Source organism: Neomonachus schauinslandi, chromosome 4 (genome assembly GCF_002201575.2).
Source record: "Neomonachus schauinslandi chromosome 4, ASM220157v2, whole genome shotgun sequence".
Classification (NCBI taxonomy): Eukaryota; Metazoa; Chordata; class Mammalia; order Carnivora; family Phocidae; genus Neomonachus; species Neomonachus schauinslandi.
This window is the reverse complement of record NC_058406.1, coordinates 5217632-5235269: the sequence shown is the minus strand read 5'-3', so window position 1 is coordinate 5235269 and position 17638 is coordinate 5217632. Positions and strand designations below refer to the sequence as shown.

Genomic DNA, 17638 nt, shown 5'->3' with positions numbered 1-17638 from the left:
GATTGAACTGCTTTGCTCACAGACTCAAGACCGCCGGTATCTTGAAGCCGATCAGACGCCTGCACAGCTCAACTACTGCGCTCGCAGTATTGTGGAGTCTTTCTGATTTTCGTTATTCCTTACCTTCCTCCCATTCCACACTGTAACTCTACAAGATGTTCAGGTCACTTCCCCTAGTGCTCCCAGATGGACAGCAACGGGGTGCGTACCAAGCAGGTACACTTTGTGCTATTTATCCAACATGTTGTAGCAAACACATTTAAATGAAATTGTTATCAATAGAGTCATGGGAAGTTCACATCAGCAAATTACGTGTTAATGATCCCCTCCGGTCTATAGTTTTCAATATAAAACTTTGTCTTGGGTTTTGCATATGGCCACCTGATGTAGGTGGAGTGCCAGGGAAGGGGTTGTAAGCTAGATTATTTCCTTTTAGTGACAAATAATGAAGATCTTGCCTTAATAGCAAAATCATCAAATGCGAGTGTGGCTTCAGGGTCTCAGTCCTGAAGGCAGCATGTGTGGTACAAAGGCAGACAGCGTGTAGCTCTGCATACCGTATAGTAACATTTGTTTCCCAAAACGGGGCTGGGAGAATGGGTTTAGGCAAACAGAAGCGGCAGTTTCTCGGGACACGTATACCCTACACCTCAACAGTGCAACAAGAAAAGGTCTCATCTGTTTTTCTCACGTGGGCCTATAAGGGGTCATAATCCCCCAAACACAGTTTTCTGATTCTCTAAGGATAAGGTTTCTGCTGTTATCTTAAGTGATACCAGTCAATTTAAATTCTATTCTAAAACAAATGCCACTTTACTTTCTAAGATTCTTGTTAACACTCAGGGGGAAGAAAACATTTTGAAAAGTAGTAGGAAGTTGCTAATATTACACAGGCTGGGATTCAAAGGCCTGGCACATACGCTATTATAGCAATTTAAGGAAATTTACCACCTCCAAGCAGAATCATTTCTGAGTATTCTGCAACGTTGCTACAATCTCTTCAAAGAGTAGTTGCCCTCTTTCAGAAAAAAAGCTTTATTATTTTATCATTAATACTGAAAAGAATTATCATGTTTGAAAACTTGCTTATTTGCCTGACTTATTTACTAAATACACCAGGTCCAGCTTGATCAACACTGTATCTTCCAAACTGCTGAAATCCTTCCTTCTTAACAGGTACATTTAGAACACATTGCTCTGTTCATAACCGGATCCAGGTATTATTTAGTTTTAAATTTTATAATTAAATATACCATGGATTAAGTTTTAGAGTAATTTGGATCGTATTACAGTACAGAATTGTGCATCATTATAGGTCCCTAATTTTGGACATGCATACTTGATAAATAAATGGCTTTTTAAAAATTGAAACATGCTATATTGTGTGTTCAATTTTTAAACATGCAATATCTATACTAACAGCCCTTTGGCTGGAAAAATGCAAGGCATGCATTGATGCCACCTTTACTTCCGGGCATGCAAAATATCTGTACTTGTGCAGACCCAGTTGCTGAATCACCGCAAAATGTGCATGCTCCTTCAAATGCGACATTTTATTTCTGCACCAGTACAGAACTCATTCACAGATATGCAAGAGTGACTCCATCACCGATGAGATTTCTAGAATCTGAAGAATTCTGAATTCAAAATCTGACAGCATAAACACAGATATCCAGCCACAGTTTTTCTAGAGTGAAGAGGAACGCTTTAAAAAGATTAAGTTCATCACTGAGATGAAAGAAAAAGGAGAGTGAATTATAAGCCAGAAATGTTTCATACAGTCTCATACCAAAGAAGCTGTAATCAGCTGGTCATAGTGGGTAAATCTTAAACGTTTTTCTTTTAGTTAAAATGGTCACATTTGTTTTTGCAGGGTTTTTTTTTTTTTTTTTTCAATTTCTTTTGAAACTAATTAAAAAGTCAACTAAGTTTTCATGAGGTTTCAAAGTCACCATGTAAATACTCTGCTATAAACTAGCGATAGCCTCGCATGGCTCTAGGTTAAGGAGAGATGCATGTCCACACACAGAGATGACTACGATCATCTACACTGGAAAAAGGAGACGCCCTGATCTCCGACATGATTTCTAGGCTTTCATCACTCCTGAGCTATGGTGGAGAACTTAGTTCTCAGTTTCAGGACGAGGTTTTTACAGTACGTTAGCATGATAAATGATACCCGAATGGCTTCAATGGAATAGTTGTTGTTTTTTTTTTTAACAGAAAGATGTTCAGGAGGAATTAGGGAAGAGGAAGAGAAGGCTTCTGATCCAATGGCCGTACAGGCTTAGTATTTGTTACCTTGTTTAGTCCTCCCAACACATCCCCATTCTCTCCAGTTTGTAAATGCAGAACCTGAGATTTATAGCAATGAAGCAACCTGCCTCAAATAATTCAGTTAACAAGTGGCAGAGTGGGGATTTGAGCCCAGGCCTGTCTGACTTCACCTCTCCACCCTGCTGCCTCCAACACACCTCAGGAGGACAAAACAATGAGGGAAAAAAAACTGTTACTGTATCGGTTTTTCCGAAGGCATTTGGAAAATCTCCATGGCAGGAGAGGCGTACATGTTTGAAAACTGGTAACAACTAACACCTATATTCCTAACAATTATATTTCCTCAACTCTGAGACGCTGTCCCTTATGAGACCTTACGTTGATTTTACTATGGTGTTTGGGAGAACAAACATTCCTCCACTTAAAATGCACTTATCAACTTTATAAAATGGATCTGAGATCTGAAAATAGTGGGAATAAGAATCAAGGAAAGGGAAGACTTTGATCCTCCTCCAATGTCCAATTGGCAGACTACATGGATGTCAATTTACCTCTCAACGTTCAGACGAAATTGGGAGACTTTTACAATCTGCCCTACTGAAGTCATAAATGGAGTTCTAAATTACTTGAGGGCAGATTATTAAGATAGACTAGAGGTACCTAATTTTTAATTTTATTTTGTTTTAAGTCAAACGTCAACTGGACAAAAAGTAATGTCTGAATGATCTATTGCCTCTAAAGAAACACACAACAATTAACTATATCACTGAAGTAATTTAGAACATTTGATACTCGAATTTTTGTTAGCAAATCTTAAAAAACAGATGTTTCCAATAGTTACAGAAATCTGTTGTTGCCGGGCGCCTGGGTGGCTCAGATGGTTACGCGTCTGCCTTCGGCTCAGGTCACGATCCCAGGGTCCTGGGATCGAGTCCCGCATCGGGCTCCCTGCTCCTTGGGAGCCTGCTTCTCCCTCTGCCTCTCTCTCTCTCTCTGTCTCTCATGAATAAATGAATAAAATCTTTAAAAAAAAAAAAAAGAAATCTGTTGTTGCCTTGTCTCTGTCAGGACATGAATAACCACTAAAAGGCACGTGTTAACTACACATAACATCTGCCACGAGAAGGGTCATAAAAGTTTAGCTGTTATTACCTCTGGGCTTTTCTCCTGGCTTACTTATATTTCCAAAATGTGCTACAAGGAGTACACTTCCTCTGTAATAATTATTCCTGCTCGTCATTCTCCAAAAAAAAAAAAAAAGGTTATGTTTTTCTATCCATCTGTTACTACTACACGTCTCACAAATGTTGCATTCACATGACACAAAACACCCAACTGAAAAATTCAATGGAGAAAAAAAATTCAATTTTATAGTCCAAAACCAACAATCAACTAAGTGAACCGGGGTCATCAATACTACCTGCATTATGAGCCTATTTTTTTTTCAGCACACAACTTGGTAAATAGAGACCAGAATTTTTGAAGTTGGAATTATGCTTGAAAATCCAGTCACTGTATTTATAGAGCTTAGACTACAGATGTTCAATAAACTTCTGTTGTGTGGTATGTGCTATCTACATGCAGCTAATGGTTCCTGAGGTTTGGGTTCTCTAAAGGAATTACACCTGCGAGATTCATTCAGGGCCAATAAAGAACCTAAGAATGTCCTGGTCATCTAAAAACAAACCCCCTTATGATTACGCTTGCTTCTGAACTTCCCCATGCAGAAGACAGGCAAAGCAGCCTTCCGTGGGACGGGACAGACAATTAACTGGGACAGAGACTACAACTTCTGTAGCTACAAGGCTCTCACTACCGTATGGAGAGCTGCAAGGAGCACAGTTCTCAGCCTCCCGAAAGTACCTTGGAAAACAGTACTCCTACGACTGACTTGGCATTGAGGTAATTAGGGGAGCAAGACTTTGACCTGTGACCATTCAACTGTAAAAATTGGAGACAAATCCTGGATTTGCCCAAGCATTCTAGGCTGAAAATGATCGCCACTTTGGGATACTGCTGTAGTCTCAACAACAAGAAAAACGAAACAAAACAAAAAAATAAAAACAAAACAACCCCCCCCAGACCCCCCAAAACCAACCCCCCAAACAAAAAACAAAACCGAAGAAAAAACAACAACAACAAAAAAACGAATGTTGCATTCTAATGTACTGAAGTGATGTAGTAAGCAACAGCACTGAAAGCCAGCAAAAGCCCACAGGGTTTATTTCCGTCAGACGTCCAATGATAATTCATGAATAAATGAAGTAGGCCTGCTTCCGAAACTTGTAGCAAACAATGGCTCCATGGGTAAAGCATAAGGCAAAGCTGTTTCATTACATCTACTCAGGAACGCTCAGCCAGAGAAATGTTTCATGAGTCAGTGGATTTTAGCAGGTATATTCTTGCAATGCTGGACGTCAAAAATATACAGGGCAGCCAGATGCGGCTTTCTGATTAGTTACCTGTTGCTCTGAGAGCTGCAATAGCTCGTGGGGAATTTAGGAAAAGAGAGATCTTGCCATTTTCCAGAAATCTCATTTGGATTGCAAAACAAAAAAGACAGAGAGGCCCAATAAGAATGACACAGAGCATGTTGTCTGCAATTTAACACACACCACTGTGTTCCAAAAATATTCATTTCCTAAAAGAGGCAAGTAAGACAAAATTACTTTGGATATTTGAATTACATCCATGGTGACACATCCCACACATTCATTTCCTACTCCTCACCAAATATATTGGGCCCCACTTGGGAACTATGCCTCATGTCAACTAAGGAAGCGTGATGTCACCGTGGTTGACCTAGAGCACTGTCTACTTCTCTCCATTAAGCAGCACACTTCCAGGCATCATTAAGAGAATTGTTCCTTGGATTAAAGTATATACGACAAAGCAAAAAGTGTAAGTGTAACCTGCAGAACTTGATAATGACCCGCTGAAGAGATTTCACAGGACTGCTCTCAAGAGTCAGTGCTGAAATCACTACTTACCCAGATAACTGGCACCATCTGGCCAAGTTAAGTGTTTGGAAACCCAGTTGTCAAACACAGAGAAAATCTGTTGCCTAAAAATTTGTGACCAGACAGTGTTACCTCTTCTTCCAATTAGGGTTCTTTCGTAACAGTAGGATAGCTTTGCCCACTTTTACTGAACACAGGTACGAGGCCAGCAACTTACAAAAACAGGTTATTGGAAAACCAGAATTCCCACTGTTTAGGATAGTGCCTGTAGTACCTGTTCTAGGTGGTAAAGCCCTCTCACGGAAATATTATCCCAGGGGAAAAAAGGAATCTGTCTAGGAATCGCTTTTCAGAGAGTAGTCTCTCTGATCTGCGAGCACACTTCCTAATACCCACAAAACCCAAATATCTTAAAGATAGAAGTGGAAAGGCATTTTCTAGCTAGAAAAAGAGGAATTGCCCTGTTTAGTTTCAGTACCCGGAGGATGAATCTGTCAGGTAATTCAGGTATTTGTTATTTCTTGACATATGAGGTAACTTGGTTTTCTGCTAGGACCCTAAATAACACCCTGTTCAATATACTCGAAGCCCAGCTGGGAAGCAGGGTTTTCAGCAATGTGCACCTCAAAGACTTCTTCAATCTCAGAAATCCTCCAGTCATTTTTTTTGTGAAAGTGGTAGAACACCTAAATTAACTGAAATAATAATTAAGACTGTTGATTTAAATATCTCTGTGCATAACAGAAGTTTTCTTTTAAATAGGACAGTTATTGTATCCAAGACAAAACAAATCCCTGTAAGAGTTCTTGAGAATTTGGAAACTCTATTTTATGTGGGTAAACTAGGGGCTAAGCCTGGATGAAAGGCTGTGTGAAAATAAGCTGATGTGGTGAAGGGTATTTGGGGCTTTTTCTTTGCCTTCCCCAAGTGAAGACTAAAAACTGGAAGACACGATGATATTTTCTGATTGCTATGCTCCTGGAATTAGCCTACTGTGCCTTAATTCTGATGACCGACATCACCTGCCTTTCTAGATAGCCTTCTGCTTCATCCATCTAGGAGGCAGGGTTCAATAATGTCTGACAAACGCTGCACAACAAAATTTAATTCCTTCAGTTTTCAAATATTATCTTTTGATGTATCAAGCTTAAATGTCTTAAATATGGTATACTTCATACATTAATAAAATAAGTATATTAACTTCTTTGACACAAACTCCAGGAATTGACATAAACTCCAGGAACTTTCCTCGGAGAATGCTCTGCCTCCCAAGAGTCATTTCAACTTGGGGACTGTTGGCGGAAGGGCCCCTGTGGCTTCTCTGATGGAACAGAGAGGGAGGGAGATCTTACTGGTAATTAGAGCCACAGGGAGAGAAACAGTACCACTCTAGAATGAACCTGCGCTGCTCAGCTCCTAGCTCTCAAACTCCCTGGAGACTGCAGGTGCAGGCGTGTCAGGGGATTCCAACCTTCCACGCCCGGGGTGGGGGGGGGGCAGTTTTAGGAGCTTATGATGGAATGCAGCAGGTGCTAAAGAAGCTAAGGTAGGGATTCTGGTGTTGAAGAGCGTCTTTGGAAAATGTACTCTTAAAAATGATCACTGACATACCAGAAGCGAACAAGTCTCAAAAGTGCATAAGCAACCATTTTTACTAAATGTTGGTTCCTTGCGGCGACTATTAATGGCACAGGCAAGATACTACAACTTTTAGCTCAGCTGAATCCTAGGTCATGCGTCTGCTCTTTGGGAGGTGCTTTTAAGTGGAAAGAAATAGTATCTGTGTACGCAGGCAGTGAGAAGGAACAGAAAGAGAAAGAAATGGAGATTTGTGTCCCCTTTTACTCTTATGTTTTAAACACTGTCTCCGAGCCAGCTCTACTACACGGGGCAACTGTAAACAACTGCCTGGTTCTCAAGAGGACTAACTGGTTAAATTTACAGAAGAGTGTAGCTGCTTCATTTTTTAAAAAATACATTTTCTTTCAGTGACTATCCATGGTTTTAACCAGGTCAGACTTTGAGTCTCCTATAGGGATAGAATCTTGTTTTAGGAAGAACTTATAAAAACTCAATTCTCCTGTCATCGTCAGTCAGCAAACTACAGCCCACGGGCCAAATCCAGCCCGATGAGTATCTGTGTAAATAAAGTTTTATTGGCACACTAGCCATAACCATTCATGGACGTATTAGCTACGGGCACGTGCACGCTCCAATGGCAGAGCTGAGTAGCTGTGACGGCGACCGTGCGGCCCACAGAGCCCAAGGTATTTACTAGCTTACTAAAGCCTCTTAAGCAAAAGTTAGCTGGCCTTTGACTTAAAATATAACGAGCAAAATACCAGCATCCACATAAATGTACTTGGATGAAAAATATGAGCTCCAGAAGCATTAGAAGTTTTAGATTTTTTGAATTATAATCTCTTCTCAGAAATCCTAAACATGACTCCAGTATTACTGTAGGGTTAGGAAGGGAGGGCGTTGAATGTGCTTGAGTTGGCAGAGGTAACTCTCGTGTTAATTTTTTAAGTGCATCTTAAGTCTATCGGACAAAAGTTGTCAAATTAATCCACATTCAAATCAGATTTTGGTGAGTGGTATTCCTGGCTTTTAAATCAATTTCCTGACCCTAAATCCTTTACTGTAACTTCTGGCATGTCATAGTCCCATGTGACAGAGACTTCTGCCTCTTGGGCATACCTACAAATCAGCGTCCTATTCTAAAATCTCAAGGACATCAACAGCTTCTACCAGATACTTCTCCATTATCATTTCTTTAAAATACAAATTCTATTGGAACATCCCGTCTTCATTGCAACATAGGATATACAGACTTAAGACACTTTACACCACGTTGTCTTTATTCAGCATTGCCGTTAAATTCTGGAAGTCAAGTTTGCTCGCTGTGTTATAATGAACGTCCTGCATTGCTTCTGAAAGGGCAGCTTCGTGTGCTGACTTACCTCACGGCACCAGGGAAAGGGAGATTTAGAAAATGAAACTAGAGGAACAGGGTAACGGGGAAATAGTAACTCTAAATAAGAAATGGATTCATTAAAAAAATAAAATAAAAAAAGCCAGGATCACCTGGTGCGCTTTCTTGCTTTAGAAATTTGGACTCAGCAGTAGTTGAGATAATTCCTTGTGGCCAATTATTTGAATCACAAAGAACCACCTGCTGGATGTTTTCTTATGGTGCAGCCTTGTTTCAACTCCCCCAACTTCTAAGCATGCCCTGCAGCAGTTTCAGAAGGGCCTCCCTTTCTCTCACTCATGCATTTGTCCATCTGCTGTATGTGACTACTTCCATGTTGTATCACGTAGCAGTGTTAGTAATTAGGGTTAGTTTTCATTTTATCTTATTTCATTCAAAATGGATGTGAAACTTACTGGCATACCTAGGCTGCAGCCCCATGCAAGCAAGCAAAAAGCAAAATATTGAAAATGGAAGATAAAGGTAAACACTGGCTAGCAGGCAGCTAAACTCACCCTTTTGTACAGCCTATGGTCCACCAGGGGGCTTTAGACAGTAAAACAACACCAAAGAGCTATTAGCATGTGAGGGTCACAACAGAAACCTTATACATAGCTTTATTACAACAACAACAAAAGAGAGTATAAAGTGGTTCCTTTTTTGGAAAGAAAGGAGTGGTGACGGGGTATGTGAAATGAGCAGGTAGTAAATTCACCAATTTATCGTGAAGTCTAAAAATGTGGGGGTCGTATGACTTAGCAAAATCCTTAAGAAATGGGACACTTCTTATTGATTCCTGAAGCCATTACCTACCTACCTTTTCTGAGAGGGTGTCATATGAGGTTTTCTATTTTAATGCTTCTCAGGGACAGGACACATGACAGTTTCTCTTAAAATAATATTTAGTACCACAGAATGGAAACAGGGCTATGTTCATCGTAGGGAAAAGAGGAGCTCGGACTTTCAGTTCTATCGATCTTCAGGATACAGGGATGGGAAGAGACTACGGATCTGACACAGTCGGCATCTAAAGGTCATTAAAATTTGCCTGCATATTTTTCCTAACCTCTGAACTATTCCAGGGCAAGTAAGGAAAAGAGCCCGTTGGGGTCTTTATTTCATCCCAAACAATGAGTAGGAATTCAGAGTCGTCAGGAAATCTGACGTTCTCCTCATAACAAACCTTGCCACCCTGAAAAGGTTACTACTAGTTAAAATATGAACCTGAGAAAAGTAATCATGAACTTCTTCTCTACTAGTTTATAAAAAGAGAGCTTTGAAAACAAGAATGAAAGGATTCCTTTGCCCAGTCTACTCTTGGGGGGGGGTAGCCTTTTATGCACATACGTTTGTTTAAGTAGCTTACCCTCTCAACACGCCCAATGTAAACACAGGGCACAGCTTTGGACGAGAAAGAAAAGAAAAGGAGAGTGGGACTTTATGTCAGTTTGCTCATAATGACTAAGGTTACACTACCTATACGTGTTTTCAAAGCTTGAGGAGAAGACTAGGAGAAACAAGGAAAACATGATTTGTGAACATTAGGTTTGTTCAAAGTGACCTAAGAAAGAGCAATATAAAGCTAATTTTCTTGAAAATAAAATGTCCCGGGAAAGCATTAACTGCAGTCTGGACAGGGCTGGGTAGAATCTTCCTTTGTTTTTCATTTTGCAGGTTGGAGAGGAAGAAGGAAGGAGTGTGAGCACACGTAAGAACCTCTGGAAAAAGGCCTAGGGAAGTCCCAGAGGTTTCACGAACAGAGAAAATCAACCACCCTATCTGGTTGCAAGTACTCTCATGCTGGCAAAGGTAGGACTCGTGGGAGCGAAGAGAGACCGCCCTCGGGAAGGCCAGAACGAATGCGATTATGTCACAAGCGCCTCATGTTTTCATCTGCATTTCCTAACAAGACTTCCTAGCTGAGTGTCGACATTGAAATCTCATCGGCTAGCTAATTACGGGAGCAAAGACCCCAGTCACGCGTGGTGGCTGAGAGCAAATGGCTTGCTGAGGCTCAGGAGGTGCGCATTAGCTTCTTCCAAACAGCATTCTAGTTAGAGAACACCAAATACATCCTAGAGAATGTTCTTTTAAAAGTTTTTATCACTGTTAACGTGTGGCTCTGTGCACCTTTCCTTTTAACATCATAGAATTCTTTTGTTAACAGAAGTGAAAGTACAAATGGCCAGTTAACCCCTATTAAGTCTCAAAGTCCAAAGAGTTTCCAAGCTAGCAAGCAGACAGGTTCAGGAGTAAGAAAAACCGAAGTAAAAGGGAACCTCTGTGGAATCGAATTGAATCTGGACACTCAGGCCTTAGGTACAATGAAACAGGAAGAGGAAATGAGACGTCAAAGAGCTTGCTTCAGAGTTTGGCTCTGTAAACCGCACAGCTCCTGATGCGCAGGGAAGCATCAGGGAAGTGACGACACCACACAGGGTCATCCAAACACAGCTCAGGAGGCCCCTGGCCCAGATGTGAGACCAGAATGCTAACCTAATCCAGAAACCAAATGATCTCACCAGCTCCCCCCAAATCTAAGGAAAGAGCCTAGTGTTCACAAAGGAAGCTCAAATTTGAGGGAACAAAGAGAAACCCCTTTAGCCAGTTAGCGGGAAGCTGTCCTGTCTCCAGGGAAGGCCCTGGTCACGGGAGCCTGTTTCCTCCTAGTTGAAAATGCACCTCTCAGCTCAGCCGGGCTCCCCTTCCTGCGTATCTCCAGCAGAGGGCACCCGCCATTCGGTGGAGAACTTGGAGGGAGGGAGGGAGTGGTTTTCTAGCCCTTCCTTGAGAACAGGAACTCTGTTTGTTCTCTTTGTGGACCCACACTGGCACGGGGAGGGCCGGGGGTGAAGAGCGTGCCGCCGTGTGGCACACAAATAAGAGGTTAAAGACAAACGGGAATCCAAAGCTAAGCTGTCCTCACACCCAAACTAAGACAGAAGTCACCGGCCTGAGCCTCCACTGCTCGCTCTTTATCACGGAATCTGAGACGGGTACCCGGGTGCCGGAGCGGCAGCTCAGTCCCTAGTCAGAGAGCTCCGCTCGCCTACAGCGATTCGGGATGTTTCCTCTGATGAATGCCGGGACTCGCTCTGCACTGGCGGTCACGCATGGTTCGGAGGGTTAGGGCGGTGGTGCGGCTCTCGACGAGCAAACGTCCAGGTGAGGAGGAGGGTTACCTGTGGCGGCAGCGGCGCAGGAACCTCATTATTTTTCGAGCAGCTTGGTCCTGCTTTTTGGTTAGCAAACTGCTCCTGAAAAAGCCGGAATATCACCGTCACAAGAAGGGTCCCGTGAGGCTTGATGTGCACACGCTGAAAACGGGGGAGCAGTGGCAGAGGGCCTTTAATGAAACAGTTCAGGTAGCAAACCCCACAGCAGGGCAGGCCTGGGCAGTGCCGGCAGGGAAGGGAGGAGGGGGTGGCAGCCCTCCCCCTGGCTGTGAGCGACACAGGGCCCAAGTGCAACATACGGTGACGCTCGGCTGTCCTTTCACAACCCTTCCTGAGCTCGTTTTCTGGAAGAATGCGTCCCGGCCTTACACAGGCTTTCTCAGGGTCGAAGCTGGTTCGCCCGAGTCTGATACTCTCCTGAACTTCTCCTGTCGGGTCTCTTACTGCGCTCAGAGTCCCCATCACGCTAAGATGGACTAGCTGGCCTCTAGCTATCCTTCCGAGGTCTCGCACGCAGGGACACTACAATTCAGACTGCCCAACGGAGGACCGCCCTCTCTGAGCAGGAACTTGGGTCCTGCCAGATTCCCACCCCAGCTGAAGTCAGGGTGGGGGGGGGAGACCAAAATAACTGGGGGGTGGGGGGCTTGGAGACAGAAGCTGCTAAACAGACAAAGACGGACTGACAGCGTGGTTATCACTACACGCAGTCACAGCATCTAGCGTGGTCTGTCAAGAAAGTCCCCGCGACAAGCGTTGTCACCCCTCACGTCGGGGCAGGGCCATTCCTTCCGTGATGCCAAGGCTCTCTTCCCTAGACAGCTTCGCCCCTGTGACAGCTCAACCCACCTGAGTTTCTGCTGTACGATGACGGCTGTTCGGCGAGCCTGCCGTCTCTTGCCACACTTCTTATAACTCCGGTAATACTTCTGGATCAGCACAGCAGCACGCCGGCTCTGCTGAAATTTTTTTTGTTCGTAGTAACTTCGGAATTTACTCTGGATTAGGATGGCAGCCTGTGTCATCTTTTTATAAAGTGCATACTGCAGGGAAACAAGAACAAGCAGAACAGTAACAACAGGAGCCCACAAGTCTGGGTGTCCTCTGAGTGTGCCAGGGAAGGCAAGGAGGGAAACACCTTTCTTTCTCCTTGATCATCACAGTCTCTGTCTTGGGTTCAATCACCAAAGAGGCAAACTAGGAACCTCTTCACCTATCTTTCCCAAATGCAAAATATTAGTTTAAGGGTTGCCTTCAGACAATGTATTGCTTTAAATGTGCTTTTTCCCCACAAACATCAAATATTTTGCCCTTCTTGAAAAAACATTTTTAAAATAGCAATATGTGTAGACATTTAGGAATAATAAAAGCATATTTAGAAAGTACAAACTCAAAGTTTAATATTTACTATCCGATTTTGAAACATTTTAAAATAACCTCTTTTATGCATCCCAATCACCACCACACACAAGCCTACTTAGAGCAGTCAGCAGCTGATTCCTAACTACAGTTCCGTAGGACACATTTCTGAGTTGCAAGGTCCCAAATACAAGGCTTATCATGAAACGCTGACACCTTTAAGACATTTAACCTGCAAAAAGTTAATACTCTTAAGACCGACATAGGGGTGAAGCCATGAAACCGGGACAAGTGTCATAGGACCGGGGAGCCCTCCGCCCAGCCTGCAGCACTGCACCAGGGAGGGATGAAGGCACGGGAGAAGGAGTTGTCTTCCATTTCCGTCTCCAGGCACTAAAATTACAGAGCTCTCCATATTTAAAAAATGCGATGTCCAAACTGCTAATGAAATACAATAGGACTCTGGGGACAAGAAGTCACAAGGAAGCACTTTGCTTGCAAGAAGGCAACTTACCATCATGGGGAAAAATACTCCTGAGAAAATCCCTGTGCCTAAGGTCATCTCTGCCTGTACTGGAGTGATGGGAGGGAACTGACTTCTCAGAATGTTCAAGACACAAGACCCTTGTGCAAGAATCCTCTTTAGTCTTGTCTGACCTGCTTTCCGTTTTCATTTGCCCAAAAATCTTTTAGGACGGCGCTGTAGCCTACAGGACTCCTGTGGTTTTCAGCCCCCTGGCCCATGCACACTGCACATTCAGAAACTACCGGGCCACAGTGAGGGACACCAGGAGGAAGGGAGATGCACTGAGTGGCTCGCTGGGCTCACAGGAATCGGCTTGGATGGATTCTTTAGACTGACATGGCCAAGAAAATGTCCGATGACTGTTAATGCCAAAACCCACTCCAACTGAATAACCACGTGGCCCCCGGAGATGCACTGTGGTTAGGTGGCCTGATAAGGGGAGTACGCCTGTTTCCTGACCCTGCCGTCTTAATGGCCCCTTCTTGTAGCTGGTGATGGGTGTGAAGTTTGTGACTTTGGTGGAATGGTTTGTGAGGGGACTTGGGTGTCATTACCTTCAAGGCTATCCATGTCAGCTTGGGGAGAAACAGAAAATACAAGATTAACGTTAGATTGCTGAATAGAAGGAAATTAAAAACCAGAACCAATAAAACTCCCAACCGGAAAAAAAAAAAAAAAAAAGTAAAGTAATCTGGCTACATTAATGCCTTCCATCTTCCGAAATACTTGTCTTATACTTGTCAGTATTTCAAAAAATCATGTCTTCTGTTTTTCTGGTTGTAGACAACACTTCTCTGGGGGGGGTGGTTTTAAAAACCAAAACCAAAACTCAGACTCATCTTTTGGAACAAATACCTGTTGTAATCACAGACTTGAAACTTTATGTGTCTCGCTTGTGATAATGTGAGGACAGAGCCAGGTACTGTGGTGCCAGCGTTTACACAATAAACCTTCATTCTCTGGGATCGTGAACTCAACCGGCTAGAAGCTGAAGACTCCTCCCAGCCCTCCCCCTTTCACTAGCAGCGCTAATCCGAGAGAAACTCAAGAACGTGGCGACCCATATCAGAAATCAAAGTGAGCCCTGTATCGTAACAAGAGAACACAATACCACACTTGCACATGACTATTACACATCTCAGCATATATTATTCCTTAAGTAAAAGTTTAAAACCTACCTAGAGCACTGTCTACTGAAAGGTTCTGGGATCTACTGACAGGCCTGAACTTCATCATACGGGCCAGTCAAAACTCAATTAGGTAAGTTTTTATATTTTCTAACCACCCAGGTGGTTAGGAAAACCTAATATTGTCTTAATTTCTCTGAGCCTCAGCTTCTTCATCTTAAAAGGGACATAAAATTGTTTATCGCCGGTCATTGTAGGGAGCAGATGTGATGAGATGGTGTGGCTGCAAGCTCTAGTACATCCTCAGGGCCCCATGCACTTTAGTGCCCTTTCCCAGGTGATGGCAGTTAGGTAACCTGACAGGGTGTTTTGGAAACGGTAATACTGCGTGAAAGAACACTTAGCTATTCTTCCTGCATCTCTTAACTAAGGAATGCAAAAGCCGTTTAAGATGTTCTGGGCGTCTTAAGATTTTCAGAGATTTTTCCAAGTCTTCATTTGAAAACGGATGGGAAGAAGCTGAAAGGAAAAGTGGCTCGAGAATAGATAATTTCTGTAACTCAGGGTCAAAGATAACTGCCATTATTTCTCTTCTCTGATCACCACATCAAACTCTCTAGAGTTCTTCAATTACTCCAGGTACAATTACCGGAACACAGAGCCTCCCTTCAGACGCAAATAACTTTCTCTGTGTCACACCAACATCTCAGATAGCTCATAATACTGAAAGGCCAACAATCTGAACAGAAGTTATTTTGTGAGGTAAGTTTAACTGCAGATGGTTTTTTGGTTCGTTTTTTACCCCCCGCTCTGGAACATTTCCCTCTGGTTTTTGGTCAATGCAATTCAAAGTCTGTCTTTGAATCAGGAGCTGGACATAGCGCTCTCTAGCCAGACCACATGCTACAGTCCTCGGGGGCCTGTTGCTGTTTGGACAAGCTGCACTTCCTACTGCGACCAAAGCTGTGGTTTACCTGTTTATATTTCCTGTAACAACGCTGAATGACAGCAGCGGCCACTTCCTGCTGCTCCCGCAAGGGTCGGCCCTGAAGGGTAAAGTGAAGGAAAAACACAATTTAGTGTAAGAAATAACAATTTGGTGTAAGAAATGTCAACTTTCTTCAGACTTAAGTTAGAATTACTACTCATTTATAACTTTTTCGGAGGCCCCAGGTTTACCAAAATACAGTGGTAATTAATTACAAGGAGAAATTAGGAAAAAATGAACTTACAGGATAAATCTGTGATTCTTGCTTCTAAATAGAACTATGATATTTGGATGTTAGGAGGTCTAAAAATATTCATTTTCCAAGTATTTAACAAATGAGGTATTGTACCATTTCCCCTTACACGCTGCCGGATTTCCATTGTCTTTCCCAATATAACCCCAACTACTCTAACTTTGGGGTCGATGATTATTGGCTTTTAACACCTTCTCGGGGTGGTCAATGACTCCTTTGAGAAACTGTGGAAGGCCACGGACCCTCTCCCACCAAAAATGCACACACAAGCTTTAGCATAAGATTTCAGGGCTGCCTACAGTCAGTCCCAGGCCCTTAAGAACCCCTGCTTTAGGTTATAAATTCCTGTGGCAGAGGTATCAACTTCCTCTATACTAACTACATAATAAGTATCCGTCATCATTACCAAGAATAAATTGAGATGGTGATAACTACACCCTACTGGTCAGTTTTATTTCCCTAAAGCTTCTGAAAGTTATTAATAATTTCATGTGGCATAATAATTCCAAAGAACAATTCTACAGACTCAGCAAAAAAAGAAAAAAAAAAAAGGCTTAAGTTTTAGTTTGGATGATTCTGACTTCCATCTGTGTTCCCCAATCTTACGAATGTCACATCAGGACTCTGTTCCACTTTACCTTGTATTTCCGGAAAGCTGTCTGGACAAGCCTGGCAGCTTCATAGAGTTCCCTTTGCTCGTGATCAGACAGAGTCAGCTGAGCAAATTCATTCTCGACCTTTTCACTGGTAGATGCGCTCAGGAATTCCGACCAATCTGCTGCTGAGGGAAGGCTGGGTTTCTCAAAAGCTATTTCACCGACTGGGGAGCCAACAGGGCTCAAGCTGGTATTAGAAGAAGGGGTTAGAGGCTCGTTATATGCACTTCTGAAACAAGAGGAGACACAAGGGAGAGAGACCGGTGATTGATCTGCATGATCCATTACATAGTGCTGAGTAATGAGACAAGGGCCACTGTGAACTATTAACAATATGCCTTCATTCAGTCCAGTAAGTTGCTAAACACATCCCGTACTTTAACTGTCCTTCAGGCAGTAAGTTCCTACCGAGTACCTATTATGAGTTTAGCGCTATGCTAAATACTAAACCCGCTGAAGACGCTGCCCGGCCCTCGTGAAGCTTCAGGTGAATTGGGAGGGAAACATCACGGGACGTGACCTCACATGCGCTACAAGGGGAGAAAAGTCACAGAAGAGGTGAGGACGTGAGCAGGGACCTGAAGGTGGTGAAGGAACTTGTCCCAGTGTTTCCTTCCCGAGGTCTCCTGTTACACAGCATTCATCAGCTCTAATTAGCCTCCCTTGCCTCCCACTGAGCCCAGGCATTTACGGCGGTCCGTGAACCATGGTCTTCCACTGACCTGATCTGGGTGGCGCTCGGCAGACGATCGACATCGGCTAGGTACCTGGCCAGCCAGCTCATGGTACTGCTGATGGCTACAGTGTCTGCTCTCTCCAACGCTGAGGGCTCCGTGGGCACAAAACTCTCCTGCTTGATTCGATCAGGTGTGGCTTCGATGATGTGCTCTGCCAAGGTCATCATGTTCACCTGGAATCCAGAGTTCATAGAAACACTCAGGTTAAGAGGGAACCTTAGACGGTATCCAGCCCCTCCCCCACCCCACCCACGCTTGGGAAGAAAAAAGAAGGGAGGGCGGCCTCCCACCTCAATCCGGTGCACCCAGTATCACTGTAAGGTTTTATACAATTCAGCCAAATACTCTGAGACCTGACTCCCTCCAAATCATAGTCTGGCCAAAAACCGTTAGTCAAGTCTTAGAGGACTTCTGCCTTGTGCCTACTCTCTGCTCTCAGCTAGGATTAGCCATTTAATGATACTGTGACTGGGCAGTTCTTCAGCAAGTTGTCACGTTACCATGGTGACGCTGCAGTTTACCTAAAGGACAGCCACCGCCCCCCCCCCCCCCCCCCCCCCCCCCACCTCCCCCCCGCGAGCCCACCCCCCCCCCCCTCGCAATCC

At 43.5% G+C, this 17638-nt stretch overlaps 1 protein-coding gene across 2 annotated transcripts in view; it reads right to left on the bottom strand.

Annotated features, from left to right (window-relative positions):
* Positions 1–17638, bottom strand: part of CAMTA1 (calmodulin binding transcription activator 1) — an 841075-nt gene that overhangs the window by 729 nt on the left and 822708 nt on the right. Inside the window, exons 17-22 of one of the 2 annotated variants that reach the window (XM_044913866.1) lie at positions 17019–17206; positions 16279–16525; positions 15374–15445; positions 13827–13847; positions 12237–12430; positions 11394–11468 (exon numbers count right to left, since the gene is read on the bottom strand). In XM_044913866.1, coding sequence (XP_044769801.1) covers positions 11394–11468; positions 12237–12430; positions 13827–13847; positions 15374–15445; positions 16279–16525; positions 17019–17206 — 797 coding nt within the window. The remainder of the gene's footprint in view (positions 1–11393; positions 11469–12236; positions 12431–13826; positions 13848–15373; positions 15446–16278; positions 16526–17018; positions 17207–17638) is intronic. The other variant, XM_021683402.1, reaches the window with a different exon arrangement.